At 37.3% G+C, this 22981-nt stretch overlaps 1 protein-coding gene across 2 annotated transcripts; it reads left to right on the forward strand.

Moving 5' to 3' along the window:
- The first annotated feature begins 440 nt into the window (after window positions 1–440).
- On the forward strand, window positions 441–18466 carry LOC121417042 (inactive hydroxysteroid dehydrogenase-like protein 1). Of its 2 annotated transcripts, none has more exons than XM_041610598.1 (7): window positions 441–666; window positions 9968–10090; window positions 10809–10919; window positions 11625–11725; window positions 13515–13631; window positions 16419–16646; window positions 17841–18466. In XM_041610598.1, exons 1-7 carry the CDS (start codon window positions 453–455, stop codon window positions 18015–18017), a joined length of 1071 nt encoding a protein of 356 aa, XP_041466532.1. In that variant the 5' UTR covers window positions 441–452; the 3' UTR covers window positions 18018–18466. The 2 variants fall into 2 exon arrangements, with proteins under 2 accessions (XP_041466532.1, XP_041466533.1); XM_041610599.1 differs by having other exon boundaries at window positions 441–540.
- The last annotated feature ends 4515 nt before the right edge of the window (window positions 18467–22981 follow it).

Raw genomic sequence — 22981 nt, forward strand, 5'->3', positions numbered from 1 at the left:
AGATACTGACCTGAAAAAATGACAATTTTGAGGGTGCGTTCTTAGCTGATATTCCTTTGTTTGATCTTTTCTCATTTATTATGATTCCCAACTTAATTATTTACGTAATAAAAAGGCATCTACATCATATCAAATCGTATATTCACGATAGAGAGTGGTAAACATTAACGTTGGGTACATATACGCTTGGTAGTAGGGGAATAAATTTTAATTGTAACTATATATTAGGCCTATAGCTAAAACTGAATTTAGGCTTTTATAAAAAGGTATAGATTTATTTCATCTCAACCTGGACGGTTAATTATTCATCCATCTGTTTCTAACATTTTACAAAATTAATGACTTCATTCAGCTACTCAATTATGATTCTTGTCCCTTTTGCTAACTTCTATCCCTATATCCACAAAAGAGCGCCCCACGCCCCGCCCCTAACCCCCCCCCCGTGTGTAAACATGGCTGGAACGGTGGACAGCTTTGACTTTCTCTTCCGTCAAATTTCAAACAGTTTTCATGTGTACTCGGATCTTCTGTCCTTGATCGGTGCATACTATGTGACGAAGAAGGCAATTTTTACGTGCTATAGGGTGCAGTATGTGGTTAGGATGCATTTTTATCCCAAGCTGAGGCCAAAACGAGATTTTGTCAGGGAATTTGGAGAGTGGGCAGGTACAGTTCATCAGTCCCGTACATTCATCTTTGTGTAGACAAGATCGAGCTCCGCGATCACAGCAGCATTCCACGGCCATGGCGGCGCGGCGCGGCGCTGGCCGAATTGGCGATGCCGATGCGATTGTCGAGCGCGAGCTGAGGCGAAGGCCGCGGAGCTTGTGGAATGCGATAACCGTCGTTATAACGTTTAATTTACCGTTTAATTTTTCATATGTTTTTGTCGTTGCTAGTTTTAACTTACATCATTAGTAAAAGTAGGGTTACCAAAAGGTCGGCCGATCCAATGAGCAAAAAGCCTATGGGCAAATGAAAAGCCAATTGCAAGTGCGTAAATCGTGCGCATTGCCACCCATCGTCTGTTCTCGATGGCAAAAATGAGCATTGAAATGCTTTTCCTCAGCAAATTAGTTCATCTTAGTTACAAATTTTAGGCTCGTTGTTGTCTATATTAAATTTGACTAATGTGGGATGAAGTGTCTTACCTTCATGTGGTATCGAAAGTGACGTTTGGAGGTTAAATCCACGAGAAATCCACGATTATCGTCGCGTGTATTCGCTATGGAGAAAAATGCGTGCGATCGCATGCATTATTGCAAGCTCGAGATGGCGCTGTTGAACATGGTCTAGAAATTCATAAAAAATAAACGAAAATCCTTTGAGTAGGCTCACAATAAAATCATAAAAAATATGGTTTATGACTAAAACGGTAGTTCTCTTGCCCACACATATCATACTTGTTGTTGCGTAAGAAATCCTTTTTTCATTACAAAAATATAGCAATAAATGTTTTAAAAATTATGTTTTACACATGGAATATTTTGGAAACATCTATATTAGAAGAAAAATGCTTTTTTTGAATGAATTCAAATTAAAATGAAGTTTATACATGCCTGCACTTTTTCCTACTACTCAAAAAACTAAATGGGCCGTCAATCAACGTTGGTTACCTCGGCAAGTAGGCGTGGTCTATCGTGAAGTTCGTTGGTGACTTGTAGACTTGACTCAGCCGCCGAATTTAATTCATTCTCCGCGCACGTCCAACTGCAACTTGTGCACTTATCATCACTGCTAGTGTTTGCCGCACTGAGGACAGATGAAACAATTCAGATAGAGTTGCGCGTGTACAATGAGTGAAACAGCGCGATCGTTTCATGATCGAATGAATTAGTGTGCCTGTCGAGATAAAATTCATCTGCCATGTTATTTTCTTCCATGTTTTATACAACTGCAATTGATTTGTTATATTATTTTCTTTGATATTTTCCTGTATATGTATGTATGAATGTTATTTGAAGTGAATTTATTATGCTGGTGTCCTTGCCATTGAGGACATATAAAGATGAAACAATACTGATAGAGTTGTGGGTATACAAAGAGTGGAACAGCGCGATTGTTTTATGGTCGAATGAACAGTGTGCCTGTCGAGATAGAATTTAGCTGTCATGTTATTTTCTCTGATGTTTTATACAACTGCAATTCATTTTTTATATTACTTTCTGTGCTATTTTCCTGTTTATGTTTGAATTTTATTTTAAGTGAATTAATGATATAAAGATTAATCGAAAACAAAGCAAATAATTATCGGTTTCATTGTATTCGTGATGAACAAGTTAAGGTATAAAAAATGATGCTTGTTTTTTTTATTTAAAGGACTTTAAGTTAATTGGAATTGAAAAGGACGTTTAGTGTTTCCTATTAAGTGCACTTTTTTTTCTTTTTTTTTCATTTCACATTCTCGGGATGCGAACCTCCACTATTAATAAACAAAAATATTTAAAAAATAAAGACTCGCAAAAATTTTAGTACTATAGTGCAACGGTGATTTGTTGATTTTTTTGTTTCATTTACTCAGAGGTACGACAGACAAATACCCAGTGTAGATCAAAATTTTGCTAATGGGGGGTGGCTACAATTTTTCTCCCCGATCGGCGCCGTTAAAAAACCGATTTTTTTTCTTTAACAAAACAGCATGATATACCTTTCTTTTTATTTTTCGCACCGCCAGTAGGAGGGGGTGCCGCCGCCCATAATTGGGTCCGGCACCTGGATCTGCCTATGGAATGGATGAGGAATAAGGAAAGGGGAGAAAAATAAAGGTGCCCCCTCCCGTAATATATCAAATATTTGTTAGTGGATTTTGTCGTTCATTCTCAAGTGAGGACTTATTTTTCAACTTTTGATGATTTTTTTCCTAGCAAATTTCACCTATTAAAGGGGGGGGGGTCTAGTATACTAGGTCTTGTTTATTTTTTTGTATTGAATGCCTCAACTTTTGAAAATCCTGGATCAGCCCCTGTCAAGGTGTATATAGATGAAAATAAACTTGAATAGGGCTCCATCACATTAATGATTTTCAAAATTAGCCATTTCCTATTTTCCCCGTTTAACATGCACTGTGAGGTGAATAATTCAAATGCTTTCACAATCGCTACCAAAGAAGGGATCAGGGGGCCGGTCACCCCCCACCCCGTTGGCCAAAAAATTAAGAAAGGAAGAAGAAACAGAAGGAAAAGAGAGGGGAAAAGGAAGAGGGGAATGGGAGGGAGAAAAGTGAATAAAATTAGGGAGGGGATAGACTTTGATGATTTAAAAAAAAAACATGCAAAATTGACATTTTCGCTCGCGCTTCGCACTCGCATTGCTCATTTTCGATGAGTACATATTGCTCAATAGCTGATATATATCAGCTTGACATTTCAAGCTTTGCAGTCAAAATACAAAACATATACTCTACAGTCAGCTATAGAACATTGAACTTTCATTATTATTTTTTTTATTTATACCTCGGTCACATTTGCTTGTACGGCGGCCGTGCGGAAAGTCGAAACAGCCATTTCATTCTTTTTTATTGAAACCACCAATATTTAGCTGGCACACACAAAAAATGTTTAATACAACTGTTTTCTACTCGCCTTAGAAAAAAATGTGACCGAGGTATCACGAATCAATAAAAAAGTGCTTTGTAAAATATTTGTCTTATGATCTGAGTATCAACATTTTTAGCTCACGCTGTGCCCTAGAGCATTATTTCATTTGTGGACTACCTACACTCTTCATGAAGGCCCTATTTCATAAATTTCTCAAAATCTTATATCAGTTAGCATTGAGCGTGCGTGCTTGAATAGGTAAGTCGTTAGGCATTAATAGATCAGATATTAATTTTAATGGTTAAATTGTCCATTTTGTTTCATCTCGCGCTTAGCAAGAGGAATAGAAAAATATTCATCACTTTCAGGTCCGATCCTTTGTCAAATCTATATCAGCTCTTTATTAAGTGCGATCCAAATGCACCTCACAAAGTACTTGATCTGAAATCTATCCTTTTTTCAGATCGGAATATCAAATATTTTAAGGACGCGCTTCGTGCTCGCTTGGATTTTCGTATATTAAATATATATTCAGAATGCCTAGATTGTAGGCATAAATCGGAAACACGCGCGCGCATGTTTATCCAGATACTCAACTTGTTAGTATTTCAATAATTATTATCCAGTTTCAGAAAAACAAAATTATGTTAGCGCTTTGTGCTCGCATTTTTAATGTAGGAGGAACCCTATTACTCATCCTTTTCATGATGTACAACACATGAATCGAGTGTCCCATTTTTTAGGTCTAAATCTCGATTTTTTTCTGCTCGGGCTTGGCGCTCGCATTAATTGTTTTATAGCGACGATCCTGTTCATGGTCACAATAACTGATTTAAATTTTCCATTTTTTATTTAGAAGAGTCCAAAAAAATCGCCGGGCTCGCCCTTCGCGCTTGCATTATTTTATTGTTGAAGTAACGTCTCCATTAAGTGAAATAGTCCTTAACAGGTACCTTTTTGATCAGTTCGAAACGTATACAAAAATCCCCGGGCAAAAAATCCTTTCCTTGCATGATGTAAAAAGACACGAATAGACATGTCTCGTTTTTAGGTCTAAATCTTCAAATTTTGTGATCGCGCTTCGCATCAGTTGCTGAGTTGCGTACCTATCCTGTTTAAGTTACAAAAAGTGCCTATATATGATGTCAATTCTGCTTGCGCTTTGCGTTCTTAGTAATTGTTTAGTTGCATAAACATTTTTTTTCATGATAAACATTGCCCAGAAATGTCAAAGTTTGTGGATCAAAAAATAATTATTTCAATGAATTAGCTCGCGCTTTGCGCTGGCACTAAATAAAAAGGGTTATATATCTATGTTGATTTATAAGACAAAAGCTAAAAAGTAACATTTCTTCAAAGAAACAAATATAAATCATCTTCGCGCGGCCGCTTGGGGAAAAATACGGGTGAAAAAAGAATTCGCCCCCCCCCCCTTGACGAAAGCTGAATCAACCCCTTCATCCTATTTGTTTCTCTCCTTTGGCTTTCATCCATCTCTCCATTCTTCAAGGAGCCGCGGAATAGTTTTGAAAAAGGGGCTAAACATGAAATTTTGAATTTTGTGTGTGTGTTTCTACCAATGAAATTATTGATGAAATATAATGCGGTACAAAAATCAATGTCATTCTTCTTTCTGTTTTAAACTACTTGAAAAAAAACTGGGAGGGGGTGGCAATACCGCCACTGCTAGTAATATGATTACCAGGTATACCATCCGTCACTATTTTTTTAGATAATCATGAGGATTGCCCGAGGAGATATCTTTTAAAGGGGTTGCTGGCTTTGAAAAAAAAGCCAAGGGAAAGAAATTATCTCTCTAAAGATAAGTTCATAAAAGTGCGAGCGCGAAGCGCGAGCGATTTTTTTTTATACTTTAATGTATTTTTCCTGAAATTTAATTTTCTGGGCAATGTTATGTGTGATCCTCAACAAGATTCGTATGTACCCCCAAGCTTGAACATAAATTTTTATCAACTGTTCTAGCCTTATCGAAAAGAGACCTGTTAAGGACTGCTTACAGTTACCCATGAAGACGGTATATATTTCAATAATGCGAGCTCGAAGCGCGAGCAAATTTTTTGACATTCCGACCTAAAAAACGTGATCATTCTGAGCACTTTTTGTATTAATTAATGGGATAGCCGATAGGTATTTAACTAAACAATTGATGCGAGCGCGAAGCGCGAGAGAAAGATAACTGAGATTTTAGACCTAAAAGCGGGACACTCTATTCATATTTTGTAAGTCATAAATAGGATATAGTCAATTGGGTATCATTAATAATGCGATCGTGAAGCGTGAGCAGACAATTATTGATATTCTGATGTAAAACTGAATAATTTAAGTACATTTTAAATAAAGAACGTGCACGCTATCGCGCATGTTTTATATTCAGACCTAAATTCTGGGCATTCTGAATTGTTGAATGGAATGAACATTATGGAATACCCGTAGACAATATGAACTTGGCAAATCAAACAATGTGACCACGCAGCATGAGCTTAAAATGCTGATAATGTAGACCATAAAACGGACATTTTACAGAGCAATTAAATTTGTAAATGAAAAAAAATAATGAAAGCTCGATGTCCGAGCTAAAATATGTGTTGCATATTGACTTCAAAACTTGCTCCACATCAGCCTATTGAGAAAGATATGAATCCCATCGAACAGGCAATTATGGCGCAAAGCGCCAGCAAAAATTTTATATAGTAACATGAAAAGATTTTTTAAAAATTGCAAGTCTTCCCCTCACATTATTTCATTCACTCGTCTTCCTCCTTATTTTTCTCTTCTTTTTTCTTCTGTCTTTCTACTTCTTTTCCTTTTTATTTCTTCTTTCTCCCTTTTTTCTTTACTTTTTTTTTCTCTTCCAATTTTTTCTGGGGGGGACCTGGGGAGGGGGCCCCAAATCTCAGGGGGGCAGATGCCCCCGGCCCACCGTTGCTACGCCAATGGCCCCAGACTGAATATATTTTTACATCAACTTACTCTAAAAACAAGTGTTTATGTTTTATTTTGTATCATTCATTTTTTAAGTATAAGGTAAAATTATAAGTCTCGGAGTGTCAGTTAATGCTGCAAAAGAAGTATAAAGCCTACTCTTTTGCAGCACTATCCAGCTACCGCGGCGAGGACGCCCTCCGAGAAGGTAGCCATATCAAAACTATAAAAAAAAATTCCCCTTAGATTACTGGTGGATCCAAGGGGCATAATTATCGAGAGCCAAAATTGTAATTTGTTAATAGGCCCTATTTTTTGCTTGTCAATTTTTAGGGACGAAAGGACTTTCCATTTTTGGTAAAAACATTTTTTAAGGCATATCAAATTTGTATCGGGAAAATGTGCCCTCCATAGGCCTTATCCCCCTAAATTTCAAGTGGGGACCATTGGCAGCGGAAAGCAAAATTTTGGGAGGGGGGGGCACCAAACTTTAGTGACAAGCCCTATCCCCCCAAAAAAAGTTTATCAGCACAAATTTTAGGGGAAACCACATGATTTTTTTAGGGGGGTCCACTGGAATTTAGGGGGCACGCACGAAAAAAAAATTGACAAGCAAAAAAGAAAAGGTTATCAACAAAAAAATTAGGGGGGCGATCGTCCCCCACCTCAAAATTAGAGGGGGGGCACGACCCCCCCCCCGCTGCCTATGGGGGGACGTTACTTTTTTTGGGCAAATTTTTTTTTCGCCCCCCCCCCCTTTGATAACCTTTTTTTGTCAAAAATTTTGGTGCCCCCCCTAAATTTTTTTGACTGCCGTAGATAATAATGCTCCCCCCTTTGGAAAATCCTGGACCCTCCCTTGTCTAGATATAGATGTTTAAAGAATTAATAATTTTGAAAGTCAGAGTGCCCTCGCCCCCCCCCCCATGCTTTAGTTATCATAGCATAAAACTTATGCCATGTCTAATCCTTATATCAGCGAGATGTCAGAGCATACTATCCGTCACCAAACGACTGCATTTGAGCCGTTTATTTCTTCTTTTCTCTTCTTTTTATTTTTGGGTTGTTTTTTAATCATTGTTTATTTGGATAAGCTCGGATCCGAGACTAACTGGGACGATGAACGTACTTTCGTTATTTGGGTAACAATAGGCCGAGGCGAGAAAGGACACGCCCACAATCCCTCGTTCAGTGCCGAGCTTTGTGCATGCGTGTCGACGAAATTTCAACTACAAATTTGTACACAAAAACTGTCACAATTCGGACCTAATTTAGCCTCAGATTAACAGATAATTAGATCTCTTTGATATACCAAAAGTCATTCACTTGGGGTTTTTGAGTATGCTGATTCAGGTGAGGTACTTTTCAATGCTTTTTAACGTAGATTTAAAAACTTAGATTTTCCTTTTGGTAACCCTAGTAAAAGCTCCATCATTAATAAACAATAGGCCCTAGAGGCGCACGGCCAATATTGGAGACTGTCTCCAATGTGGTAGATTATCTCCTATTATCACTGAGACTTTTGTGAAGAATTTGGGTATCCAATTTCAGAGACAGTCTCCAGTTTTGGAGACCAATTTCCTTTGTTTACATTTGCGGCAAAAGGATTACCTTGGCGGCAAATAAAAATGTGATAAGCAGATTCCTCATGAAAAATTACCCCTTTTCACCGTCTACTTTATTATAAATTCACTGTCTACTTTTGTTTTGAAAAGGATTTTTGTTGTCAATCACACACAGAACAAACAGGCTTCTGACCTCAGTGAGACAAAATTTTGGGTGGAAAAAAATCATGCTTTTAGTTTTGTTGATGTTGTTTCTTTTGTCCTTTCGCAAAGCAAGTCTCCAATGTGGGAGATTGTCTCCCCTATTGGAGAGAGTCTCCCATATTGGCCGTGCGCCTCTACTGATAAAAGCTCCAACCCCATCATCATCCACAATATTGAATAGGTTGTGTGTGTTTTTGACTTAGTCTTAGACCTACGACTTTTTTTTTATTTTGTTTTCTTTAGTCATATTTAATTCATTGCATTAATCATTCTTGTTATGTTATTTTTTTAAATATAAGTTAAGATAATCGATAAGACTACCCAATCTATTAAAAAATGTCATATTAAATCAAATGGAGCAAAAACTTCTGATTTAACTTTACTAGTGAATAGCATGGAATTTGTTTTTATTGTTGAGATTGAGGGCTGAATTTATGCGCAAATGGTATTTCAGTTGTGGCAGAGGCCAGAGCTGAATGAAAGAAAAGAAAGTGAATAATTGCTGGAACTTGGAATCTCTGCTTAGGGCCAGACCAAGCTGTAGCTGTCCTTGTCTTCATGTTATCACAAATATCAATGATGACCTTGTTGTCATGTTTGGTTTAGAAATCAATATTTAAATGAATCCTTAGGGTTATGGTTAAATGTAATAATGAAAGATAGGTCATGAATCTTTTTACTAATCTGCTTTTGATTTCAAAAAAAAATGTCTGTCATGAGCCTTGTCTCAAGATTGACAATGCATGGGAAGTTTTGGATTGCAAGTGAGCCAGACAAAATGATTGGTACAATATGATGCACCTAGTACAAATATGGAAATGGGGCTACATGACATTTTTGAAATACTGAGTGGATGTTTCTTAAAGGTCAAGTCCACCCCAGATTAAAGTTGATTTGAATAAAAAGAGAAAAATCAAAGAAGCATATTACATGCTGAAGATTTCATCAAAATTGGATGTAAAATAAGAAAGTTATGACATTTTAAAATTTTGCCTATTTTTCACAAAACAGTTATATGCACAACTCAGTGATATTCAAATGAGAGAGCTTATGTTGCCATTACTTTTTTTTATTTGCATTGTACAATATTTAGATTTTTTTTACAGATTTGGCAATAAGGACCCTCTTGTTACAACCACAAATTACACATGTTCAGGAAGAAATCTTTGTTTCACATGACAATGATGAAAAATTAGAATATTTCACATTCCGTGTAATGAAACACAAAAGAAATAGTGAGTGGATGATGCCATCAGTTTCCTCATTTGCATACCGCCCAGGATGTGAATATAACTACATGTATTTCATAAAATTAATCAAAACTTTAAAATGCCATAACTTTCTTATTTTAGATGTGATTTTGATGAAATTTTCAGTGTTATGCTTGTTTAATTCTTCTCTTTTTATTCAAACCAACTTTTTGTTGGGGTGGACTTGTTAAAGCTATTTGTGAATGACAGATGGAAATCTAGCGTGTATCCTTTTCCACAAGAAGGTGTAAAATTACTGGAATCGTACTAGGGCCCCATTGTATAAAAGTTACATTATGGTAATTTTACCATCCAGTGGTAACTACCATGGTAATACTTATCAACAGCCAATCGAAATCAAACATTCCATGCCAGTTATCAGTAATGGTAACTTTTATGCAACGGGCCTTGGTCATTTTTAGAACTTCAAAACAGATCTTTAATTTGTTACCTCTCTTTCTTCCATCAGTTGTAACAGGTTCTACAGATGGGATTGGTAAGGCTTATGCCAAGGAGCTTGCTCGTAATGGTGTGAATATCATTCTCATCAGTCGCTCAGCTGAGAAACTCAAGAAGGTAGCTACAGAGATTGGTAAGACCTTCCTCAAATTGGTAATTGAAGTTAATTTGCGCACGTTTTTTCTACCATGAATAATCTGTTGTAATTTCATCTCAAAGCCTCCATGCAGCACAAATCATTCTCAATGATTGTAATATTCTTGATGTGAATGAAATCCCTAAGTGCACACTATACGATTCGTTTGTTATGAACATTCCAACCAATAAAATGTTAGAGATCAGAAGTTCAGAATACTTGTGGTAGGCAGGGCTCGACATTAGCAGTGGCCTGGGTCAACCTAAAATGAGAGTGGGGCCACCGAATTCTGTGAAATCTTGCAATTGGTAGCCCAGTCAGGCTACCAAAGTTTTTGATAAATTGTTATGTTTTCTATTGTTTTAGGGCCACTAAATTTGCCTTTCGGGACACCAAGAATATGAAATTGATGATTTTGGTAGACCAAGTGGGCCACCAAGAAAGAAAGTTAATGTCGAGCCTTGTGGTAGGACCACTGAATCAAAGTTCAGTCTAGTTCAGCCCTCCTTGGAAGTATAAGCCAAATTCAAAATCAAATCTTAATGACATCATCGGCTGTGACTTGAAGCTGATTTTTACTTTACTCCGACAACAGGGCTTGGTTCAAATCAAAATTACGATTTTATTACTCTTAACATCCAGGCATGCAAGGAATACAATACTTGAGCATACCCTTAATGAAACTTTTGTGGAAAAATGTTTATTTTGTATCCAGAGTCTTTCTATGGCGTCAAGACTCATGTGATCAAAGCAGACTTCAGCCTCGGATCTGACATATATGATGACATCTCTACTAAACTACAAGACATGCAGATAGGTATATTAGGTAAGTGTTTCCTTGTCTTGTCTTTTAAATCACATTAAAGTCGGTGGGGCATCAGCTTTGAATCAGTCATGATATTCTCCCGATTAAAATTGGAATTCTGATTTTTCAAATGTTTTTTTTTTTTTTTTTCTTTTTCTTTCGTTTTACATGAAATCCTTTACCCAAGAACATTCTCATGCTGTTTTTTTTTTTTGACTGCATTTTTAAGTCAAATGATAAAACTATTATGCAGACTCACCTTGAAAAATCACTTTCGATTTCTTTACTATGCAAAGATTGTGACCCTACCGGGCGCCTCGGACTTCGACGGCGACTTACCGACCCTTGGCTATTTTTTCAGATTTTCTTTTAGATGGGAATATCATGCCTGTTGAATATAATCCCACAAAGTCAGTACATTCACGTCCCCTGGCTAGACAGTTGCCCGAGGCTTATCCGTCATGGTTGAAAATTTCTTGATGGTACATCAGGTTTGCTTTCGCTCAAAGATGTCTCTGTTACTAATCAGTTTATGTTTTGGCGGCAGCTCTTTTATTATATCATTTATCTCATTACTTGCTTTACAGTTAATAACGTAGGTACAATGGATTTTCATCAACTATTTCTTGCGATGGATGCAGAACAAACAAAACAGCTAATCAGTTGATATATTTGGGCAGCTCTTGTATTATATCTCATGTTGTTACCTCATTACTTGCTTTACAGTAAATAACGTCGGTGCAATGGATTTTCCTCAACTATTCCTTGAGATGGATGCGGATCGTATAAGACGACTAATCAATATCAATATTGGAGCTGCTACCATGGTAATTACATTCCTTATTATTTACTTAGATTTGTATCCAATCTTAGAATTCAAGCATAACCCCCAAAAATAATTGATTTGGATAAAAAGAGACAAATCAAAATGGGATGAAAAGTAAAGAAAAAAGTTTTGATGTTTATAAGTTTTTCGTATTTTCTCCTATCAGTTATGTAGTACTTTGCACACATCCTGGTCAGTATCTGAATGAGGGAAGTGATGACCCCACACACTCACTTTTTAGTTTGTATGTTATGATATGAAATATGAAATAAGTACAAATTAAATGGGGAGATTAAATTGAAATTGTGTGCAAATATTACCCACTCTTATGAAATAAAAAAGAAATGAAATGTATCCATTGAATTGAAATAACATTGTTGCCAGTTCCAAAGAATTAAAGTCGGTTTTAAAACACCATCTCTTACAGCAACATATCCAATAGAAGTGAATGCACCATTCACAAAAACTAATTTTGTCTCACCTGCGTAGCAGAGTGAGACTATAGGCACCGCTTTTCTGACGGCGGCAGCGGCGTCAACATCAAATCTTAACCTGAGATTAAGTTTTTGAAATGACATCATAACTTAGAAAGTATATGGACCTAGTTCATGAAACTTGGCCATAAGGTTAATCAAGTATTAATGAACATCCTAATAGAGTTTCATGTCACATGACCAAGGTCAAAGATCATTTAGGGTCAATGAACTTAGACCATGTTGGGGGAATCAACATCAAAATCTTAACCTGAGGTTAAGTTTTTGAAATGTCATCATAACTTAGGAAATGTATGGACCTAGATCCTTAAACTTGGACATAAGGTAAATCAAGTATCACCTAACATCCTGCATGAGTTTCACGTCACATGACCAAGGTCAAAGGTCATTTGGGGTCAATGAACTTTGGCCGATTTGGGGGTATTTGTTGAATTACCATCATAACTTTGAAGGTATGTTGGTCTAGTTCATAAAACTTGGACATAAGAGTAATCAAGTATCACTGAACATCCTGTGCCCATTTTAGGTCACATGACCAAGATCAAAGGTCAATGAACTTAGGCCACCATGGGGGTATCTGTTAAATTACCATCATAACTTTGCAAGTTTATTGATCTGACTTTTGAGATTTGGATAAGCGTAATAAAGTATCACTGAATATCCTGTGCAATTTTCAGGTCACATGATCAAGGTCCAAGGTTATGTGAGGTCAATGAATTTTGGCCACGTTGGGGGTATTTGTTGAATTATCATCCTATCTCTGTATAAAACGTGGAAATAAGAGTAACCAAGTATCACTGAACATCTTGTGCGAGTTATAGTAGTTTTCAAAGTCAGCAATGCTGCTATGTGGAATCGCGTGATGCAGGTGAGACGGCCAGAGGCATTCCACTTGTTAGTTTTTTTTTTTCTCTTCCTTAAAAAAGTTTTCTAGAACTCAAACAATTATTAACACAGAGAAGACAGTATTAACACATAGAGAATATATGACATTATTACTCATGGATTTTTACCCTGAAGATTTTTTTTTCTAAAGTCGTTGCAAACAATCACACTCAAAAAAGACTTTCTAGAAATCGAAAATTATGAGCACATGGAAAGACATTATTGACACGTCATAGAGAAAATCTGACATTATACCTTATTTACGTTACCATTAATTTTTTTTTTTACTGAGCTGCAAAAAATAGTACTTATTGATAATGATTATAATCCCAGAGGTGTCTGCTTAGTTCTACTGATAAGTTTTGCATATTAAATTGTAACATTTCTTCCCTTTTGTTCTCGGGTATGAAGATGACCAAGCTTGTCTTACCTCAGATGGTTGGGAGGCGGCGTGGAGTGGTCGTTAATGTCTCTTCAGGCACTTCTATTCATCCTAGCCCACAGCTAGCCCTATACTCGGCATGTAAGGTGAGAAATGGGGATTAGGGAGAGCCTTAGGGGGTAGGATAAACTTAGCCCACAGCTAGCCCCATACTCCGCATGTTAGGTGGGAACTGGGGATTAGGGGGGTTCCCTAGGGGAAAGGATAATCCTAGCTCACATCTTGCCCTGTACTCAGCGTGTAAGTTGAGAAAAAAAGAGGTTAGGGAGGTTTGTCATTTTGGGGCAGGTATATCTATTCATCCAAGCTCAATTCTAGCCCTATACTTTTTTTTTTGGGGGGGATGAGGGGTAGGATAATCTTAGCCCACAGCTTAACCCATACTGAGCATGTTAGGTGGGAAATGGAGATTTGCGCAATAAATTCGCCGGGCAAACTCTTTCAACCACGCCGCTCGCTGACTTTTTTTTCAAGACTTGCGCATTTGAGACCAATTTTGCGACGCCAAGGTATGCAGTTTGAAATTACGCAACATTTTGTAAGTGCATGTCAGACCAACATTTCTCAAAAACATGATTTTATGTACAGAGTCAATACAAATTGTGTTTTCAACCAAAAATCATAATGTATGATCGTTTTAAATAGACTGGGCTATTTCAACGCCTAACAAGAGGGGGGGGGGGCTGATTCAGCCCCCCCCCCCCCTTATGATCTCAGCCTTTGATCGCGCGATCGCGACAAAAATTGGCACGTGCGTTACTCATGGCATTATCTACAAAACTAAGATATCAAATTCTGCAAAAAATCTCATTGCTCATTAATTATGCTAATTTATGCGTAAAATCATAAGTTTGCTCTAATTAATAAAATAATGCCCCTTAAATGCTAATTTTTGTTTCACATAATCTAGATGGGCATCTGATCAAATTTATTTTGTTTTCTGAATTTCTTAGGTATTTCTTTGTTTTTTAACTTTTTGTTTTTTATTGTTTTTTCAATGGAAATTGTGAGGGACTATACTTTGACCATAAAAAAGATAAAATGAATTGATTTTAAGCAGTAAAAGGAAAAATAATGATACATTTATGAATTTTGGCTAAAAACACTATTTGCATTGGATTTGTACACAAATTCATGTTTTTGAGTAATTTGGAGTCTGCATGCACTTACGAAATTGTGACCCGGCGGTCACAATTTTGGTCTCAAGAGTTGCGGGAGACTTGAAAGTAAAAATTCAGCGAGCGACGTGGTCAAAAAATTTCAAGCGGCGGATTCATCGCAAAAAATGTTGAGGGGGGGCTGAATCAGCCCCCCAGTCTTTTTAGGGTTAATGGATTTATTTCATGCTGTTTTAGATCTCAGAAGAGTGCCTGAGAAAGTTCATCGAAAAATAATGAAAAATAAAAGGTCCTAAACACGAAGAAATACATAAGAAATTGCAAAAAACAATATAAGACATACAACATTGGTCTGATATCACAATTTTTTCCACTTCCATTTGCTGAGAACACCATAAAGAGTTTCTATACCAAAAGTTAGAACATTTGGACCTTTATCTATACAGTTAGAGGAAAAAGTATGATTTTGCATACTAATTTTGTATAAATAAGCATAATCACTAAATAGCAATTTGCATGAAATAAATTACTATACAATCTTATAGATTATGTCTCAGACAACCTGCGTGCCAATAATCGGCGCGATCGACTGCCGAGATCTCAAGGCCCCGCCATGACCTCCCAAAATACACCGGCCTAGATATGGTTTATTGATACCGCGCAGTAGCGCATCATGCTTGGGGCACACATACAGTTAACACAAACAAATCTTGCGCTTGGTTTGATTAGCTCGGAATGCATATGCACTGGTTGCGCCGTGCATTATCTACAATGCGTTGGTTCGCAAACTGATTCCAGCCAGAATTTGCAAATACTGAAATTAGCGATCACAGTAGGCTCCTACTGCGCAAGTGCACTAGCAGAAATATGGCCAATATTGCCTTCTGTTTTTATACAGTATTCCTATGGGCGAAACGCGGAGGGGCAACATGGAAAATGTTTACCCCGTTGTTCTCGGATTGATAAGTATCGAGCGAAATACAACATTTATTTATCTTCTAATATGCCTTGTATAGGTAATGATAATAATTATAGTAATAATGATAATGTAATAATGATGATAATGATAATAATGATCATAATGATGATGATGGAGACGATAATTGTATATATGATATTCATCATCATCTTTGTCATCATTATTATTGTTAATATAGTAATTGCGTGTGTGTGTATTTGAGTTTTGTCAGATGTGTATCAATCAGGTGTGATTATTTACGTCTGGGACCGACCTTTAACGTCACCATCCGAAAGACGTGATCAGGGCTCGAACCTCTGCATCAATTTGTAACTTCCCCACAGCTTGGATTACAGGCTCACACCACAACGCCCAGTTAATTAATTGCTATTAATAATAATAATAATAATAATATTCCGCATTTAATTAGCGCTTAACACATCGGAACGACGTCTCTAAGCGCTTTACAGACATATTATTACCCCAATCATTGGATCCTTGCATGCCCACATACAATGTATGCACCTTCTCCACTCCCTGGGCAGCATTCCAACAAGAGTTCCAAGACGCAATTGCTAGGCATACTACATAGGCTTTCGCATCCTACCGGGTACCCATTTAACACCTGGGTGAGAGTGGCAAAGTGTGGATTGACGCTAGGCCATGGTGGGATTCGAACTCACCACCCTCTGATTACAAGGCGAGAGTCAGAACGGCTACACCACGGCGCTTCCACATTATTGTTATTATTATCATTATTATCATTAGCATCCTTATTATTATTATCATCATTACAGACATACCTAGATGTATTCTCCCAAGCGCTGGAGTACGAATACAGAAATCATGGAATCATCGTTCAGACGCTCCTCCCGTCGTACGTAGCAACCAAGATGGCCGACTTCGGCGAGACCATGCCCAGATCTCGTTTTCTGATCCCATCGGCTGATGTCTATGCTAAGAATGCAGTAGCTAGTATTGGGATTGCTAACAGGACAGCGGGGTACTGGCCTCATGCCGTACAGGTACGTGGTTTTATCGGTTTATTTTCAGTTGGTCTAATGCCAATTCGTCCAATTACCAACACATCTATCATCATGTTGGGTACGATCAGTTCATCCACTATCCACACGGTCTAATTGCCATTTTGTCCACTTACCATTTTGTCTAATTACCAGTTGGTCCAATAGCCATTTAGTCCACATAGCATTTTGTCTAATCGTACTAAGTGTTAATTGGGCGAAATGAATGGAAATAAAATGGATATTGGACCAACTGGTTATGAGACGAAAGGGTCATAGACGAGCTGTTGATTAGACAAAGTGATGATTGGACCAAATGGTTTTTAGATGAATTGTTGATGGACGGATTGGTATTGGAATAGATGAAGGTAGACTATGTGATGAGTGGACGAGTTGACCGTAGAGGAATAGGCAATTTACCGGATTTACCCAGAGGGGAGGGGTTGTGGCACTCACATATAATAGCAGTGACCCCCTCCCTATTCACGCCTTGCTCGTAGCTCCCAAAAATATCATCGATTAACTTCCCTGTTCTAGAGCCCCTTATTTTAGCTGTCTGTTCTCGAGGACCCCCATTTCATGTTGAATTCCAGTTTCCAAAGCGCCCTCATTTGCAGAACACTATTATAGTTCTTAAGCCCCTCCTTTCATAGCAACTTCAGTTCAGATACAAGTACCTCCCCCCATGGTATTTATGCCTCTTTCAGTCCCATTTTCGCTTTAGCTGAAACCAAATTTTTTCTGATTATGTAAATTTGAAAAACAATGATGTGTGGTCTAACTCAAGGTATTTCGATTCAAATGTAGCTTTTTCCAAAGAGGGCATCCCACTTCGGGGCGAATATTTGGTTTGGAATTGGAGTGGCATTAAATTTAGGTCTTGGTTTTTTAGAAATCGTAAAATGTGGTTACAAGATTAACCTATGGACTACTGAATCTCTGAGATTCCCATAGACTTTATACAGGAATTGTCCAGTTGCAGCAGGCTATGGGTTAACAACTGTTCCACAAACCCTTGATCTTAGTTTAATGCCGATTGTTGAGTCTTGTAATCATATTTACCATAATTTTGATTTCTCTAATCGTAAAGTTGAAAACTTTTATTTCTTAAAGTATTTTCCCCTCGCAATTTCTCTCTGTGCCTCTCTTTTCCTCCATTCATCTCTCTCTACCTTTCTCCATATCTCTCCTCTTTAGTCATGGATTGCGAGGCAGATTCCCAGGGACGTATGGTTGTGGGGCGCAAACATTCTAAACAGCGCCCTCAGACGGCAGTACGAGGTCAGGAGGAAGTTGAAGGTGGTGAAGTCCAGCTCGCGGGGCAGGTTAGCAACGAAATCTCCTACGGCCGATCCAGCAAGCAAGCCTGTTTGACGTTCAGGGACTTTCTAGTCGATAAGCTTTTTTACTCTTAGTGGAGCAATGAGAAACTGCATTGTTATTTTACTTGTATTTTAGAAAACTCGGCCACTAGTAACAGGATTTCAGGCAAGCAGACAAGCCAGTTTGACGTTGCTCCTTGTTCTATTCGTAGTGATGAAAAACTGCATGTGCAAACGGTCCTTGTATGAGATCAAACTCTGGGAGTGGCAGGATATCATTTTAAATGCTAACAGCTGAATCAGCAGGCAAGCCACTTTGATGTTCAGGGACTCTCCAGTCGATAATTATTTTTTTACTCATAGCAGAGCAATTGAAACTGCATGCGTGCACTGTTATTTTACTTATATATAAGAAAACTCAGGCACTAGTGTCAGGCTTTCAAGCTACATGCCAATGGCTGAATCATCAAGAAACCTTTTTTTTTCCTCATCGTGGAGCAATGAGAAAAATGGCAAAGTTACCTGATGCATGGCCAGCAATTACGTAGGAGCCTTGGTGTACTTCTGACTATCACCTTGTAAACAGAGGGTCGTGTGTTCGAATCCCTCCAAGGTCTGGTGTCCTTTGGCAAGGCGTTAATCCACACTTTGCCACTCTTGACCCAGGCGCTAAATGGGTACCTGGTAGGATGTGAAAGTCATTGTAGCTTGTCCAGTACATTGTGTGCCTCATCCGCTACTGACTGGAATACTCCCCAAGGAGTGTATGTGTGCACATCGTATGCGGGAATGACTGATTGAATCCAATGACAGGGGTATATATACCTGTAAAGCGCTTAGACACGTCATTCCGATGTACTATAAAAAAAGGCAGATTATTATTATGCATGGTTGTAAAATGATTGATTTAAGCTGAAATATTCCACCATTCTATAAAACAAATGATGCACAGGTTTGTCCGTGCATCAGTAGGACTAGTGAGCAGGCGGTAACTATGGAAACTAGTCTAAAGTTTAACATTTCCATAGTTACCTTATGCTCACAAAACCTACTGATGCACGAACAAACCTGTGTACCAGTTGTTTTATAGAATGGTGGAATATTTAAGCTAAAAATCAATATTTTCACAACTATGTATAGTAATAGCTGGGGGGATCTGTTGTTTCACCCCCCCCCCCATTGAATAGTATGGCGTCACAGATTTAAGCCAATGTGGAATGGTACCTATACTTATATGGCATAGCTTGGCCTCATCTTACAAAGAGTTATGATCAATCCGATGAACTATGGAAAGCCATAGAGGTCATAATTATAAATGAAATATTCACATTGTCCCTTGGACAACAAAGAGGAGCATATTGAATTGTCAGGACAACGATGCCTGCATGAATATGAATCATATTTAGACAGTGTTTTGGACTGACCTATGCATTTTCGGTGTGGGGATTGCTGGCTTTCTATAGTTCTGGGGCCCGTCTTACAAAGAGTTGTGATTGATCCGATCAATCGCAACTATGGAAAGCCAGCAAAGTCAACATAAAATGCATGCTTGTTCCCAAAACATCCTAGATGTGATGTATATTCATAAATTCATTGATTACTTGACAATTTGGTGTGTTCTGCTTTGTTTGCAAAGGACATTTTGCAAATTTCCTGCAGTAAAAATATGACACTGATGGATTTCCATAGAGTTACGATTGATTTGATCAATCATAACTCTTTGTAAGTCAGGGCCCTGGTCACTAGCGTACCAAGGGGGGGGGCAGTGGCCTTGGTTGATAAGACCAGTTCCAACTCTTTGTAAGGAGGATTCTGTTTTGTTCTAATCAATCAAATTTTAACTTGCCATTTGAATGTCTTTCAAATGGCAAGTTAAAATTTGGTCATTCTTGAACATGCAAAAATACATTTATGTTCCCTTCCTGCTTCGTGTTACATTATGTTTGTTTGCCCGTTAATGACTAAGCAGAACAAAAAAAAACTTTGTGTCTTAATGTTCATAACACCGTAGATCCGTTGACCTTCAAAATGCCACAACCATTTTTACTTATTTTATGCAAGATTACTCAGAAAACTTTCACTGTTGTTGTTTTAAATCACTTTTACTCAATGGGAATCAAATTCAGAGGATGCTGAAAGATTTGACAAAATATGGACATGGACATTCAAATAGAACAAGCCCAGGCCCTGTCGTACAAAGTGTTATGATTGATCTGTGGTCCGTTGCACAAAGAGTTGCGTTTAAACGCAAGTCAAAAAGATCAATCGCAAGTCCAAAATGCGCGCTGTTGATTGGTTGAAAATCAAGATGCGCATGATTTTTAGAGTTGCGATTGATTGCAGAAACAACACAACTATGGAAAGCTATCAACGTCATCTAAAATGCACCTGTCTGTTCAGTGTTTTCTAGATATGACCAATGTTCATTCATACACAGTAAAAACCCTGTTTGATTATTTTTTCTTAAACAACACTTGTTTACTATATGAACCTTACAGGAGTAGTTTAAACATTTTAACCAAACAGACTTTGATTTTTAATTCGCAATAGATTAAGCATAGGAGATGCTTAAATGTTATCAGTAAGTGTTTAAAATCTTAAACAGCAAAGTTTGAATTTTAATATTTAATTCACAATAAATTAGCATTTATTTAACAACTACTCTGAAACAGAGTTTGATTTTTAATTCGCAATAGATTAAGCATAGGAATGTTTAAATGTTATCAGTGTTTAAAATCTTAAACAGCAAAGTTTGAATTTTAATATTTAATTCACAATAAATTAGCATTAATTTGACAACTACTCTGAAACAGAGTTTGATTTTTAATTCGCAATAGATTAAGCATAGGAGATGTTTAAATGTTATCAACAAGTGTTTAAAATCTTAAACAGCAAAGTTTGAATTTTAATTTTTTCACAATAAATTAGCATTAATTTAACAACTACTCCGAAACAGAGTTTGATTTTTAATTCACAATAGATTAAGCAAATGAGTTGTTTAAATGTTATCAACAAGTGTTTAAAATCTTAAACAACATCTGTAAGGTTCATACAGTGAACAGTGTTGAATAAAACTGTAAATGGTGTTTTTACTGTGTGAATCCTTGCCTCGACAATTGAATATGCTCCTCTTTGTTTACAAAGGGCAAAATTATAAATATCCTTGATGATGAATTATGATATTCATGGCTTTCCATAGTTTAAGTTGATTGGATTAATCAGAACAGGGGCCTGTTGCAGAAAGAGTTGCGTTTGAACGCAAGTCCCAAATGCGCGCTGTTGATTGGTTGAAAATCAAGTTGCGCATGATTTTTATAGTTGCGATCGATTGCAACTCTTTCTGCAACGGGCCCCAGTTTGCATGACGGGATCCCTCCATCGTCATTCTCATATGTGAATTCATGTAAAGTGTGCCAACATCAGACAAATCAGACCTTTTTAACATTTTGAAGTGCACTGATTTTTATTTTTTTTCGGCAGGTTCCGAACACAATATGAACAAACTATTATTTGAACTACATAATATATCTGCATCATACATAAATGCTTCCTTATTTATTCATCCCTTCTGAAAACGATGTAGTATTGCATGCAAATGGAATGCATTGCTTTTTTTAATGTAATGAAATCTAATGTACATGCAAGTAGTTTTACATTAGTATATACTGTACCTGTATGTGTAATGTAAGTATGGTTTTATGAAATACAGTATACAAATTTGAGATACAAATCAGACTTGTTGATGACCTTTATGTCTTATGTATTGTGTGATGTGAAATTTTCGCGGTGGCTATATTTAATATGATCAAGAACAATATTAACAACAAAGTATCATAGCTATCTTGTACTGGAATTGATTGAACATTTTTGTGAAGAAACTTACAATAGTTGCAACATTTCACCATCCAATGCTGGCTTTATCAGGGAAATGAATGACAGTCACCAGCTCCAGTACAAGATTTATGAAAGGCTGACTAATATTTTCAAGTTATTTGGATCAACCATAATAATAATATTAATGATAATAATACTAAAACAAGAGATTTGTATAGTGCACTGTCCAACTTGACAAGATGCTCAAGATACTTCAGAGCAGAACAAAAACTATTTACATAAAATACATGTCTGCACAACAAGTTATGTGTCTATCAAATTGCACACTTAAACAGGTATATTTTACGTTGCCCTTGAAGGTGGTCACAGAAGTTTGGGTTTTCAAACTCTAATATTCATGAATAGTTAAAGTCTTGACGTTCTTGCTTTTTTGCACAGGGTAAGAATTCACAATACTGGCCAACTAGTTTCTTGCAATGCTCCATTCTGTCCCTATATTGCCTCACAGTCTTGAAAGGTGGTCTGCTGACTTCCCAAGTGCGTGGGCTCCCCAGAAAGGGAAGGTTGTTTCTCAGAGTTTTGAGAGTGAAAAAGGCCGAGCGATGAAACATATTCCTGGGCCCTGTCTTACAAAGAGCTATGAATGATCTGATCAAACTCAAGTATATGGAAATCCATCAATGCCTAAGTTTTTCCTTGGGAAAGTTGCACAATGTCCTTTGTGAACAATGATAAGCACAAATTTGCAACAAAATTTTGAATTTATGAATGGACCTCATATCTATAAAATATGTTGAACAATCATGCTTTTTAGATAGCGTTGCTGATTTTCCATAGTTGTGGTTGATTTGATCAATCGTAACTCTTTGTAAGGTAGGGCCCATGTCTGTGTATCTCTGTTTCCCATTCCTACTCCGTTATGTTCTCCCTGTCCGTCTCACCCTTGCGGAAAGTCTTGGAATGATCGACTGGTCTGCTAAGAATTCCAACGGATTGTTTTTTTCATGAAGTGGATGGTTTCTTGGATGATCCTAGACTTTTCAAAGACAGGCAATTAATGACAGGTATTCTTTGTCTCTGCGTTTCTCTCTCGTTCCAGTTCTGTTCTATTACATATTCCCTCTTGGAAGGTTAGGCTTGTAACCTAAGAATCCCCAGGGGCTTATTCCCTCATGAAGCGGT

Source organism: Lytechinus variegatus, chromosome 6 (genome assembly GCF_018143015.1).
Source record: "Lytechinus variegatus isolate NC3 chromosome 6, Lvar_3.0, whole genome shotgun sequence".
NCBI lineage: Eukaryota > Metazoa > Echinodermata > Echinoidea > Temnopleuroida > Toxopneustidae > Lytechinus > Lytechinus variegatus.